Raw genomic sequence first — 14,916 nt, forward strand, 5'->3', positions numbered from 1 at the left:
CGCAGTGTGCGCAGAACACCATTGGCCAAGAGCGCAGCTTTACCTGTAGGAAGGTGTGCCAACCAGACAGACAGCAGGATGAACTTTTCTTTGCTCTGATCCACTTCAGGGATTTGAATTCATGCTCCTAAGATCATGGAGCCCGTAGCGTCTTGGAGCACCGAGAGAGTCACCGAGTGGCTCAAAGGTAAACGGGTGTGTTTTTGTTTATGTCTGTGTCTTTGTGTTTTAGGAGACCGACTGTTAGTTTCATGTAGGTCGACAGAAAGATATGGCCGAATAAAAAGGGAACGACACAAATCCCTAAGGAACGGAAGGTGTTGGTGGAATGAGGAAGCGCTTTTTAGTTTGTTGATAACTCAGCTGAATACAATGGCGATTTAACAAACTTCAAAAACACTATGCTATAGTACTGATACGTCGATTATAATATGCAAAGCGATAAAATCTGCTGCTGTCATTCTCTGTGCGTGTCCAGACTGGCCCACATCGTTCTATATGCGCATGTTTCTATCACTGTCGCTCGGTTCTGATGTTCTGTGGTTTCACTTTAACACTCGAACTCTCTACAATGTCGTTTATTTTATACTTCACAATAGTGTTTGTGTCGCTGTGTGTTTAAAATATATTTATATTAGTATTATAGTGTACTATACTGTAGTAGGCTATTGCGTAATGAACCATAATGGTTATTTTGTGCAGCAGTTGCTTAATATTATATCTTCATGTATAATCCAACTATGAAGTGTAAAGTATAACATTGATTATGCACTGCTGTCCTTTTACTCTTTATGTACTTCGTTTTTGCTTTATATTTCTATTGAGTTATTGTGTTTACAATGGATTAGTAATATGAATTAGGAGTACTGTTTACTTAGCCTAATACTTCAATGAATGTTTCTGAAATTCAATTTTAGTATAGGCAGTTAGGCACATACCGTAAAGTATTTGGCAACTGAAAAGTTTGACCAATATTGCACAGAAGAAAAGATATTGAACACATATGATGCCAAATGTTGTCACAATTAGTGCACAAAATAGCATTAAACGGGCCTTTATTATAGCAAAATTTGAATAATATTTATGAAACAGTTTAAATACTGTAAACATTTTAGTTTGAAGGGCATAATTAACAATAATGATTTTAATTTAAGGGGTTTTTGAACAGGCCGGGTGTTTGACAGCAGCATATACAACTGAAATGTAGGCCTTTTGACTTCCTAACTAGGCCTTATCTCTTCTATATGCTTGCAACAGTTTCACCCACTTACTCGGTTTCTTGAATCTGTATATCTTAACTTCAAATAAGATCTTCACCCTATTTTTGTAATTCACCTATTGTTTCACACATGCATAATATCAATTTTCCTTGCCTTTTCCTAAAATAAAATGTAAACAAATCGGCCTTTTGAGTTCGAAACAATATTAATAGTAAAACTATATACACTGTAAAATACAAGTATTCTAATGTGCACTTTACTAATGTTGTCTAGTTGTGTGATTGTGTAGATCTTATTGAAGCCCTTATAACCTATTAGACTGTAACAGAAGCATAGAGTCCATTCTCTAACTTGTTTGTTTGTGACAAATGTTGGACATTAGGTTGTATCTTTTGATCATTTAGATCCTGTTTTGGAGCTATGAGATCTCTAAAGGCTGAATAAATATTATATCAAACCAAATATGATAAAGCCTTATATTCACTGTGGTTAGATTGCATTTTATATGGCATTTCATTTGATTTTTAAAACAAATCATGGTAAAAATACTTTACATGTGTTATGAATCTAGACTAGAGAATAGTCTCATATGGTTATAAAATCTTTTGGCTGGGGATGTAGTTGCGTAAAATTCTTACGCAAAGGAATTTCCTTCGGGGCCTAAAATCTTTGTGTTTCACCAGCTTAGAGAAACCAGCTTAGTGTCACACACATGAGTTTACAGGAGTAAAGCATGTGCAGACGAGAATCCATCTAGTAACTTCAGCTGGATCTTCATCTTGATCATTCCAAACTAGTTAACAATAGAAACTTCTAAAGTGTTTTTTCCTAAAGTAAACACATAGCAGGTGTGTGTTTTATAATGACTACAACAGCTGGCTGCACACTAGTGTGTATGACCCACATGCCTCCTGGGCACCTTCTTCATCCTCATTTCCTTCCATTACAACAGATACGTGGAATTGTTTTCATATGTGGATTGTTCAGTGGGAGGTTCTTGAGCTTCTCATGATGTAGCCATTTCCTTTCATTCATAATGTGCTTTCTACTCGCTACTCATTTTTCTTTCAATATTTTGATTTTGATTTCTCCATTATAATGGTGACGATTATATATATTTTTTTGAACTTTATATATATTTTAAGAAGATCATTTTAATTTTAGATGCATTCAGAAGTTTGGGGTTGGTAAGGTTTTTTTATTTTTTAAAGAAGTCTTTTATGCTCACCAAGGCTGCATTTATTTGATAAAAAAACAAAACAAAAAAAAACAGTAAAAACTGTAATATTGTGAAATATTAATACAATTTAAAATAACTTTTCTATTTTAATATATTATAAAATGTAATGTATTCCTTATATGACAAAGCTTTATTCAAAAAGTTTTCACCAGCCATTACTCCAGTCTTCAGTTACACAAATTATTCTAATATGCGTTTTGTTACTTGTAAATAAGGTTTATTATTATTATTATTATTATTATTATCTATGTTAAAGTTTTTGTTGTAAGTTTTGCTGCCTAATATTTTTTGTGAAATTTTTTCAGCATTTATACGACATGGAAACTTTTGTAACAATATAAAAGTCTTTGCTGTCACTGATCAATTTAATACATCCTTGCTGAATAAATATTTTAAAAAATTATGTATGTATGTATGTATATATATATATATATATATCATACTGACCCTAGACTTTGTAATGGTAGTATATATAGTATTATTATTTATTTTATTACATTTGTATCCAGTAACATTTGGTACTGTGTTGAACTTCAATTCTCACTTGAACTATTGATGAACTTGAATTGTGATATGTCTGTGTGTCTGTTAGGTCTGGATGCTCCTTTGCAGCAGTACTCATTCTCTGAGTGGCAGCTCTCTGGCTCAGATCTGCTGCAACTATCCTCTTCCAGGCTGGAGAAACTCGGAGTGCATAAAATCGGACATCAGGAGCTAATACTAGAGGCTGTGGAAAAACTCTGTGCTTTGGTAGGATGGTAGGACTGTGTGTGTGTGTGTGTGTGTGTGTGTGTGTGTGTGTGTGTGTGTGTGTGTGTGTGTGTGTGTGTGTGTGTGTGTGTGTGTGTGTGTGTGTGTGTGTGTGTGTGTGTGTGTGTGTGTGTGTGTTTGGATCACATTCATCTTTGCGAAAACTTCTAAAAATGCTCCTGGACTAAATAATACCTTAATTCACACTTCAGAATGCTTTTAGTGCTAAATTTAGTCTATTTATAACTAGCCCTTTGTTTAGAACAAAGGATGTGATAAAGACGATAAAGTTTGGATTTTAGTGTATGGTTTGTGGATACAGGGTGTAATTGTATTGTAATAATCCTTCTGTTATTTCATCTGATTTGAAGTATTTCTGTATGAGTTTTTGGTAGTGTATGTGTTAGTTAGCGTCTGCTGCCCAATTTAGAGCCTTTGTTATGGAGGGGAAGAATGCTGTAGCACTTCAGTGAATCACTATCATTTTTTAAAACAGTTATAACATTAGTCTGAGACTGAACTGCTCTGTATACAATATCTCTCATTCATTCTCTCTCTCTCTCTCTCTCTCTCTCTCTCTCTCTCTCTCTCTCTCTCGCTCGCTGTCTGTTAATTTCATTACATCTGTGAGAGTTGCTCACCCTGCTGAGTGCTGACTCTAGCAGGGTCTCAGAGGACATTCATTTTCAGAGCAAAAATGTGACCCTGGACCACAAAACCTGTCACAAAAATTAGAAATTTAGATTTATACATCATCTGAAAGTTGATTAAATAAGCTTTTCATTGATGTATGGTTTGTTAGGATAGGACAATATTTGGCCGAGATTCAACTAACTGAAAATCTGGAATCTGAGGGTGCAAAAAATCGAGAAAATCGCTGTTAAAGTTGTCCATTTATGTCCGTGATTCTGCTGCATCCACTTGCAAAAATAAATTTGTTATATATTTATGGTAGAAAATTTACTAAATATCTTCATGGGGCATGATTTTTTATTAATATCCTAATGATTTTTGGCATGAAAGAAAAATCAATAATTTTGTCTATTACAATGTATTGTTGGCTATTGCCACAAATATATCCGTGTGACTTGTGACTGGTCTTGTGGTCCAGGGTCACAAATGTGTTTATTGCTAGCTCGCTGACTGAAGCTTCCAGTGAGCTGACAGTGGATATGCTCCATGTGCTGTAAATGTTTTGCCTGCTGGGAGGATTAATGTGGACCTGATGGTGCCAGGACTCCCTGCGTGTGTCGTAACAGTAAACGTCAGGCTCAACTGCTCCAGAGAGAGAGAGAGAGAGAGAGAGAGAGATAAATGATAGGAAACATGTCAGACATTTTAGAGTGGATTAAAAGGTAAATAATGAGTGATAAAATGAGATATAAGCGTTATATACAAGGTATATATGTTAATTAAGGACATCAGATGATTTTAATAGAGAGAAAAAGAGAATTGTGATTTATTATTTTGATGGAATTCAGAACATATGCACTTATAAATGCTAATAGGCCTTTTACACAGAATTGTTTTTCTATATAAATGAGTGCGTGACAGACCGTTGTGCTCGTGTTTTTTGCCTTATTTTAATGGTGTGTTCAAGTTATGTCGGAAAGATCGTATTTATGACTTGAACACGTGAACTACAACACAAAGTTTTTGCCTACAGTTTTATGAGTACTGTGAATTCGGACATACTTCTTTTGTCATACTTTTTTATTATTTTTTACCTACTATATAGTAGGGAAGTATGCGATTTCAGATGCAGCCAATGGGAGAGGATTTGTGAATGGCAGTGAAGCGACGGAACTGACGTTGTAGGTCACATGATAATGACAACATGGCAAATGTAGGACGTCCAGATTACTTTCATACTATAAACAGTTGTGGTCATAATTATTGGCACCCCTGATAAATATGATCAAAGATGGCTGTAAAAATAAATCTGCATTGTTTATCCTTTTGATCTTTCTTTAAAAAAAAAAAACTCGCAAAAATTCTTTCCTTTCATTCAAGTAAAATAATTGAAAGTGGGGGAATCACATTATGAAACACCCCTAGAATTTTTTATGGTTAAATATCTCTAAAGTATATTCACATTAATATTTACATTTTTTAGCACACCAGGGTGACTTGGAAGATGAAATTGTCTAGCTATAACGTCTTGTTTCACAAAGGCCAAATTGCCTTAATCATCCATCACAATGAGTAAAACCAGTTCTGATGTGCAGAAAAAGATTGTTGAGCTTCACAAGAGAGAAAGTGGCTGTAAGAAAATAGCTAAAACTTTGAAAATTCCAATTTCCACCATCAGGGCAATAATTAAAAAGTTTCAATCAACTACAGATATTACGAATCTGCCTGGACGAGGACGTGTGTCTATATCGTCCTAATGCACGGTGAGGAGGAAAGTTTGAGTGGCCAAAGAATCTCCAAGGATCATAGATGGAAAATTGCAGAGATTATTTGAGTCTTGGGGTCAGAAAGCCTGAAAATAAAAAAACATTCGAACAACCCCTACTAAATCCTCCTCTCTCATCCAAAAACAAACTCCAGCATATTCTATTGTCGGACAATACTGGGTTTTGGTTCTATGGTCAGATGAAACTAAAAAAAGAGATTTTTGGCAGCAAACAGAGATAAAAAGTACCCCGTGCCCACGGTTAAATATACAGCTGGATCTTTAATGTTGTGGACCTATTTTTCTGCCAGAGGTCCTGGCTTCCAGACTATTTATGGTATCATGGATTCTAGAAAAATATTAACAGATCAAAACCTGACCGCTTCTGCTAGAAATCTTATAATGGGCAGTGGTTGGATCTTCCATCAGGACAACGATCCAAAACAAACATCAAAATCAACACGAAAATGTCTCACTGAACACAAAATGAAGCTTCTGTAATGGAAGTCCAAGTTCACTGACCTGAACCCTATATAAAATGAGTGGGGTGAACTGAAGAGAAGAAGCACCAACATGGATCTGGGAATCTGCAAGATCTGGAGAGATTCTGTATGGAGGAACGGTCTCTGATCTCTTGTCAGGTGTTCTCCAAACTCATCAGGCATTATAGGAGAAGACTCCGAGCTGTTATCTTGGCAAAAGGAGGTTGCAAAAAGTATTTAATAAAAGGGTGTCAATAATTGTGGCCAACATGTTTTTGGAGAATAAAAATGTATCCCCCCCCCCACCCATTTGACTTCAGTTTTTTAAATGAAAGGATCAAAAGGATAAACAATGCAGTTTTTTTTTTTTACAGCCATCTTTGATCATATTTACAAGGGGTGCCAATAATTCTGACCACAACTGTAGAACACTTTTTTTAGTGCTTGCAATGTAAGTACTTATTCAAAATGAGTACCTACTTAAAAGAGTATATGATTTGGACGCAGCCATGTAAAATGTGCAGAGCAGTGTGGGTCCCCAGGACCAGGATTGAAAACCACTGGAATATATAAAACAGCACCTTCATAATTTGAATAAAAAAAACTAAAAACACACCTGATGCGCATTCTTTATTCATCATATTGTTGAAGTAAAATTTAAAAAGATACATTGCTTATGCTCCAAGCAAAGTAACTGGAATGCATCTGACGTCATAATTACAACTTCCCAACTTGTAAATATGAACTTTTCAGAAGGAATGAAACGCATCATAAGAATGACGTTAAAAAAGTTCAGCTTTTAAAAACGGATCTCAAGATCATGTTTTTTTATTTATTCCACTTTAAATGCAAAAAACACTTTCTGAACATGATGTGAATGGCACCTGTCCTGTTTCCCATGTCTGCACAGACATACAGTGTTGGGGGTGACAGTCTGCGCAGTTTGACGGAGAGGCTGCGTGCAGTGGCTCACACTCTGCAGATGAGCATACAGGGGCGCTGGCGTGTCAATACCGTTGACGGACAGAGCGCCACCAAGCTCCCACAACAGGTACTGCAGGCGGTGGTGGACGTGATCACAGCATCCAATGGACTTGCATCTATGCTCAGCAGGTGAGAATCACAGTCTGAACCACAGAGCGATGTTTACCGCGTTCGTATTCAGGCCATGAGTTCGAGCATGGAGTAGTGTTGTGATATTTTGTTTCTCAGTCATAATGTGTATGTCTTTTACAGGTATCAGTTTGCACAGCAGACCGGATACACAGCAAATGAGAAAGTCACCACTTTGTGTAAAGATCTGGATACCACAGTGCATAAGGTGAGTGTGATCATATTACAGTGCTTTAAAGGGAGTTTTCACCCGAAAATGAAAATTGTGCCATTGGTGCTCCCCCTTAATGTTGTTACAAACCTATATGACATTCCTTCTTGACACAAGCAATGAAACATTGCTTTTTCCATACAATGGTAGTGAGTGGGGGGGGGTAGCTGTCAAGCTCCCAAAAAAAAAAAAGAGGGGGAAAAGCCCATGAAATTGGTCCATATGACTTGTGTGCTATATTCCAAGTCTTCTGAAAGCATTCAATAACTTTTTGCAAGTAACATACTGAAATTTAGAATGTTATTAATTGAAAATATCTGAATGTGCACTCAGGCAAACTGACTTAAAAATCAGTCTGAAGTGATTTAAGTCAAATAGAGGTTCTGGTCATTTTTAAGTCTGTCCATATCGCCTATTTGTGGTATTATTTGTGCAGCTTGCTAACCTAAATATTTTTGGAGATGCATTTTACATGTTGTCCAATAATTGCTTTGCTTGTTTGCTTCATGACTGATGTTTTTCATTATGTGTATTCACTGGAGAGAGGGAGAGAGAGAGATGGAGGGAGGAGGGAGAGAGGGAGGAGGGAGAGAGGGAAGAGGGAGGAGGGAGGGGGAGGGGCATTAATAAACAGACTATGAGAACTGAAAGATCTTTTGGTCGTGTGTTATTCACCTGTGGTGAGCGTACAGAAGAAGAGGTCACATGATATTCACTCCACCAGAAGAGTATCTTTCATCTGGACATGGAATAGTAGGTTTGTTGTCTATTGACAATTTTATACTTCAATAGGTTTTGATTGCTTATTTTATTTCTCATTTTCTGCCATTCATTCATACTTTTACCTAGAAAGTTTCACAAGTTTAACAGTCTTTACAGTTTACTTGGGTGCACACAGAGCCACACGTACAGATATACTAATGATAAAACATGTTGACTTACTCACAGTGTCGTTGGAAATCAGATAGCATCTATTTCAAGATTTGTGTTTGCTTCGTCATTCGAAAGGTATCTGAACCATTTGCTTCATGTTTCCTGCAACTTTCTTGTTCGCTTTAAAGTTTCAAGGACATTTTGGTGCTGTTTGTGTAATCACAGAGGAAAATAACAGAAAAGCGTTTGAATCATTGATGATGTGACTCAGTCTTCTACTCTGAAAGCTAACAGCATTGCTAAAGAGGGGAAGGAAAGTGTGGAAATGAGAAAGAAGCTAAGTGTGTGTGTATGGAGAAACAATGTGCACACTAAGTATGTTGACACTTGATGCTATCAGCTACTTTCTGTCAGCTGTAGCAAACACACACACACACACACACACACACACAGTGTAAATCACTTTGTAGTTGTTTTCTCTCCCGCAATGTTTTGTCGCTGAGTTCGTTTTCCTAAAGCTGATGGTATCTTTTCTAATTTAAGTGCATTGTTTGTATACTTCCTGTTTACGCTACAATTCAAATTCTGTGTTTATTATATGAGCAAATGCTTCTTTTGTGCAGCAATCAGTAACTTTTGAATGTAAGAATGGTAGCAGTAAAAGAAGAGTTAATGTACAAACTGAGGGCTGTTCTGGGTCACTGATCCTTACATGATCATTCTCACATTCAGTGGTGTCAAACGCTTTGACACCACCTGTGAAAAAACAAATTTGATATACCGGTACTTCCGTCCAAAAGTTTGAACGGTAGTGCATACATAAATAATACGTTCATATATTTTATTATATATGCAATGTAAGTTGTGTGTGTTTAATTAGAAAATGCAATATACATGACCCGATTTGTTTGTGTGTATATTAAATCCCATATGAACTCCTAAATCAAAACAGATCACATCTGAATGAGGCCAGACCACTCCAGTTTCTATTAATAATTACAGTAGGATAAAGGTTTCTGGGAATAGAGTGTTCATTCTACTTGCATTTTAATAAGTTTGTGACATTTAAACCATGAAGGTGAGTGTTAGAACAGGTGTTAGGGGACAGGTGGGCTTCTGATCTTCATAGAAACCACGTCACCTGAAACCAAAGGTCATGTCAAGCAAAACTTTCTGGTGATACTAGTGTGTGTCATACATGGATGACTGTGTCTTGCTCACTGGTGGTGAGTGGTGTTTTTTGATGAACAGATGAACAAATATTCAGTGACTCCAGGGATTACCCAGATATGAAGGGAAGCTCTATTTATCAGGGATATAATTGCATCTGTGCAAGTTTTGGTGTGTTTTTCTGTATTGGCAGCGCTTCCCCGGGGAGTGGAATAATTAGCAGTCAGCTGATGACTTTATCGAGAAAGAGAGAAAGGAGTAATGAACTTAAAATGAAGGAGAGGTGAAGGAGTGAAAGATAGATTAATTAAAAGAGAGATAAGAGGCCGGGAGTTAGACAGAGGGTGTAAAAGGAGATTCGCACACACACACACACACACACACACTGTACTGAAATAACACATCAGTGGATTAAGAAAAGGCCACGTCTGTTAGGTACTGTGTGTGCTTGTTTTATCTTTTTTACCCGAAATACACTTTTCCCTCAACGTTCACATGTCTGAAGTTGCCTCAGAAATATTTAGTTTAATATTTGCCGGTTTGTGTTGAGAGGAAATGGTTGTTTCATTTAATAAACAGTCGGTGTCATGGAATTTTAGAAGTCGTCTCTTCTGTAGAGTTTTAGAAGGTATTACAGTATGGAATGTAAGCTTAAGAAACATTCCAAAATGCCTTATTGACAATGTTAAAATCTATAAAGGTTTCTGTAAGAGTTTTAGTTTTAGTTATAGGGGCATAGAATCTCATCAGCTCAATGGAAAGTTCCCACCATGATGGGAAAACAAGCATGTGTGTTGTTTATGCCTTGGAGAGGTGTAAACGAATCCATGCAGGATGTGAGGCAGATCTTTTTTTAGTATCTCCAGGTCTGCTGGCCTGGAGGCTGTGACCCCTTGCTAGAGCATTGGATTTAGCTGTTAGTCTCTGCCTTGAGACAGAAGCATTTATATACTTTGGTCTGCTCCATTTTTGTCATTGTTATGCAGCTGCAAATGCAGTTATTTTTCACGCCAGTAAACCATAGAAAAGGAGAGGGAGAGGAAGATATAGAAAGGGGAGACAACAGCTGACCTGTGTTTTATCACTGAAGGAAGTTCTCTCTCTCTTTCTGCAGTGTTAAAATAGAGTTAATGATCATTATCAATTTGAAATGAGGAGCTTTGTTGAGAACTAGAAGAAAACAAGGTAAAAGCTTTTGAGCTGAATGAAGCTCCTTTGTGTGAGGATGTCAGCCTCAATAGAGCTAGGAAAGGAAAGCTACTGGGGAGACAGTGAATATCAGGTGTGTCTCAAAGATGTCTCTCATTTTCACTCCTTTTCTGAGTTTTCAAATTTAGTTTTCAGTAACATTTGCTCAGAAATTATCAAAAGCCAAAATATCTATAGTGATTAAAAAAGAAATATGAATAACTTAATACAATAAAATTTAATTTAGAGAAAGGGGAAAAGAAATTAAATTAAGCAAGGGCAAGAAGAGATGATAATCTCTCCTTCTTACCTCAATTAAAGTAGCGAAGCAGAAGGAGAAGTAGCGACAGCTCTTGTCTTCCATATTGTGATGTGATCTAGGTGTAATGTATTATCAGGAAAGAAAAAAATGAAGGCCGGGTAGTGGTACTACCTATTGGTTGTTGAATGGATTTTGAAATGTGGGAGTTGCACTCAAAAACGGCAGATCTAAATGTGAGCTTGCAGTTGATTATACAAAAGGGTTTAGAGGGATAGTTCACCTTAAAATGAAAATTAAGTTATAATTTTCTCACCCTGGTGTTGTTCTAATTCCATATGCCCTTCTTTATTTTATGGACCACGAAAGGAGAATTAAAACCGCCCGCGTTAGTCCATATAATGAATGGCAACCAGTATCAAGGTTTTTTTTTTTTTAAGATGTAAAGGAATCACAGAATGATCCCATGAGACACGTGCCAGATATTCCAAGTGTGTTGGGGGTATCCGATAGGGTTTATTGAAAAAACGAACCGAAATTGAATGTAGTATTTAATGAAATTCTTGATCTTGGCCGTTGGTCTCCTCTGCACGGCTGTATACTGACCTGTGCTTGAACTGCACCATAATGACCTATAAAAAGACACTTTGGTAGTTTTCTTTGGCAGGGTGTGAATATTGAAGATATTATACTAAATTACATGACCAGTGTGTGTGTATGTGTGTCCTGTTTGACCTTACACATCCTCATTCCATTTATTTCACATTTACATATGTTTCCGTGACAACGGCACATCTTACTTTCAAGCTCTTCTGCATAAAAACCTGTTTGGAAACACAACTGTATCCTTATCAAAAACCTTAAACAAAGCAGATAATTGCTCTCATTTGAAGTGAAATCCCTGCAGCCAGTGCTGTTAAAACGCCAACTCTCTGTCAGATCTCATTGTTTTACTCAAAACTGTTTATAGAGGATCTATCCCTCTATCCATCCATCTATCTATCTATCCATCTATCTATCCATCCATCCATCTATCTATCCATCCATCCATCCATCCATCCATCCAATCACCTTTTTTTATTTCTCTGAATCTGTATTTCCACCTGCTGTTTTTTTTACATTATGTCGCTCTGTCAGGAGGGGAAGTGACACACTTGTTTAATATAACGAGAAGTGAGCTATCGTTGTCACACACACATCCCTTCCTTCAAAATTATTCAGCTGCGTGCCTTGTCATATCCTCTCTCTCACACACCTGAGTCCAGTAAGTACATACGTTTATGCCTCAGATGGACTAACTGAAAACATTCAGCCAATTCAAACAGATCTGAGGTTGGATATGAGCCCTTATTTGTTTTGGTTTTATTTGTACTGAACTTCACGGCTGGGTGAGTTGTATATTGGCTGAAGAGAATCTGTTAGTGGTCTGGGATTCAATGTTTATCCTTAGGGATGTTACATAAGATTTGGCGCATCAGTATGTCTGGATGCCACTGATCCTAAGCGGCCACCATAATCCTTTAATTAGTCTATGATCTACATGTTCCAGGTATTACGCATGAGAGTGTGTTTACGTGTATGCAATCTTGTTCTTACTTCAGCTTGTGGATTCAATGGTCTGAGGGCTGTTAGCTGTGTGTAGCGTCACTCTTTTTAAGGAAGTGTTTCATTGAGAGGGCTGAACGAGCTGAATCAGCCTAGGAGTGAGTGGGTTAGATGAACTCTGTGTTTGTAGATCTCTGGATTGTGCATCAAATCCTCAGTGGGTGGAAGCACTTGCATTTTTAGTAAATGTTCTCTATTTTCTCTCTCTCTTCCCTGTAGGAAACCGCTGTGTTTGAAAAAGAGAAGGACATCATCTCCATAGTAAGAGATCATGGGTCTTCTGTTTTCACTCTTACTTTCCGCATGTCTCTTGACCCTTATGAATATGAAGGTTTTCTTTATTTTAATGCTGGCAAATCGATTAATCACATCTGACATCAAAATTTGTTTATATAATATATGTGTGTACACACACACACACACACACACACACACACACACACACACACACACACACACACACACACACACACACACACACACACACACACACATATACATATATGTATTATATATATATATATACATATATTTATATGTGTGTGTTTGTGTCTGTAAACACAAGCTTTTATGTTAGATGCGATTAATCGTTTTGACAGCCCTACTTTAAATAAACATTCTTTATATTTTTGTTTGTTAACAAATGTAATGCATATCATAGTAATCATGTGACTCGCTAAACTCCAACTATATGTAGGATTATATTCATTACTTTAGAAGAGATGATCCATCTTCAGTTAAACTGACATGTGTTTTTCTTTTTCTGTCTTTCTGTCTAGTGTCGTCAGTTGGTAGCAGTGTGTGATGAGATTTTGACCGTTAGTCCATTTACTCTTCTTACCCATTCTGCACAGCTGGAGAGTGTTGAACTGGTCCCTGCCTCACCAGGAGATCACGTGGTAATGCATCTTATCATTTATAACTCAAATTATTTACAGTGATTCATTTTTTCTCTGTTTCATCCTCTATGTTGTCCAGTCTGCTTCCCTGTTTTTCTCTGGCTTTCAGCAGTAAAAGTATTTTCTAGATTCATAATTTATTTAGATACTTTGGTGCTGTTAAATTTACTCCTTAGTTTGGCAAATGTTAAAGAACTAACCATGCTTAGTATAGAGGTACAGATGGAGTTTAAACCAAATGCATCTTCTTTCTGCACTTCTTTTATCTCTTTCTTTAAACAGTGTTAAAAAAAACATTTCTACTCAGACAGTCCTTGCACTTTGTATTATATTCAGCTAATATGTTGTTTAATCATGTAAAGCTCTTTCTTTCTGTACCTTAACAACACTAAGCAGCTTCACAAAAGAGAAGCTTTTCTGTGAGGTGCCTGCAAATTTACACCAATTAAAAATAGTATAATTGGTTTAAATTTGAGAATTAAGAACAGCCATACTCTTAGAAACTTGATTAGTTATAAAGGCTCACATAGTCTTTTGTCATGTTTGATATATTTAAATTTAATTTGGGGCGTTTATGTTGTGTGTGTCTTCATATCAGACACAAACATTCAATGCAACATGCATGATTACATTTTATAGTCATCCACAAACCATTTGAGGAAATCTAATAACACTTTTTTTTTTTACAATATTTAGTACATTGTACTTTAATATCAAAGGTATGTCTGTCTTGTGATTCTTGCCAAGAAAGACCTGCCTCTGCTGTTTCCAGCAGTATAATAATTGGACATGATTGATTATTATTGATCCCACCCTGGTTCATTGTCTCTTAAGCAGAAGGTCTCTGTACTTACAGCACATTTTCAGCAGAATCAATACTATTTCGATCGGACTTTGTCTAACATCTGATACTGCAGTCGATTCATTGACCAATGCCGGTTTGAACAATCTCCCTCAGTTCTCCCTTTGAATTTCTTTCCATAATGCTTGCTGATCTAGATGGCAGGAAGGCTAAATATTATAGCGAATCTGCAGGGTTCACAGACCAATTAGCAGCCCGGATTTTCATCTCTTTTATATAAGCCATTGAATCATAGTTTAGCTGAGGTCTAAGATAATCTTGGCTTGATATGCAAATTATTTCTTTCACATAGGGAATTGAGATCACCACCACAGGATCCAGAAATCATTTTGTCACTGGAACAGCAGCTGAGGTAGGACAGGTTGACGGTACCCCAGCGCTTCATATATTTTGGAAGATGGAAAAGTATAATTTCATTTGTTTAGGTGGAAAATTCGGGTTTTTCTAGCATATACAAATTTAAATCACCCCTTGAATTGTCTGCTGGGAGATACGTGAGGGTGTTTTTGAAGTCTGCTGTCAATGATCTCGTAAATTAATCGACTCATACAGTCAGTCAAACTTGACTCTCAGAACAGTGTGACTGAAATCTTAACTTCCTCCTTGTAAAAAAAAAAGTGGGCTATTTTAAAAGGTGTCTTAAAAT

At 36.7% G+C, this 14,916-nt stretch overlaps 1 protein-coding gene across 4 annotated transcripts in view; it reads left to right on the top strand.

The window, feature by feature from the left end:
- cnksr1 (connector enhancer of kinase suppressor of Ras 1) overlaps positions 1-14,916 on the top strand; it is a 28,226-nt gene continuing 13,310 nt past the window's right edge. For 2 of the 4 annotated variants that reach the window (XM_082142523.1, XM_082142524.1), the window contains exons 1-7: positions 1-187; positions 3,053-3,210; positions 7,001-7,203; positions 7,327-7,411; positions 12,729-12,770; positions 13,289-13,408; positions 14,563-14,622. In XM_082142523.1, coding sequence (XP_081998649.1) covers positions 136-187; positions 3,053-3,210; positions 7,001-7,203; positions 7,327-7,411; positions 12,729-12,770; positions 13,289-13,408; positions 14,563-14,622 — 720 coding nt within the window. In that variant the 5' untranslated portion in view covers positions 1-135. Of the gene's footprint in view, positions 188-3,052; positions 3,211-7,000; positions 7,204-7,326; positions 7,412-8,059; positions 8,168-12,728; positions 12,771-13,288; positions 13,409-14,562; positions 14,623-14,916 lie in introns of those variants that run through there. The other 2 variants (XM_082142525.1, XM_082142526.1) reach the window with 2 other exon arrangements.

This window comes from Leuciscus leuciscus (genome assembly GCF_965113295.1).
Source record: "Leuciscus leuciscus genome assembly, chromosome: 17".
In the NCBI taxonomy this organism is placed as follows: domain Eukaryota; kingdom Metazoa; phylum Chordata; class Actinopteri; order Cypriniformes; family Leuciscidae; genus Leuciscus; species Leuciscus leuciscus.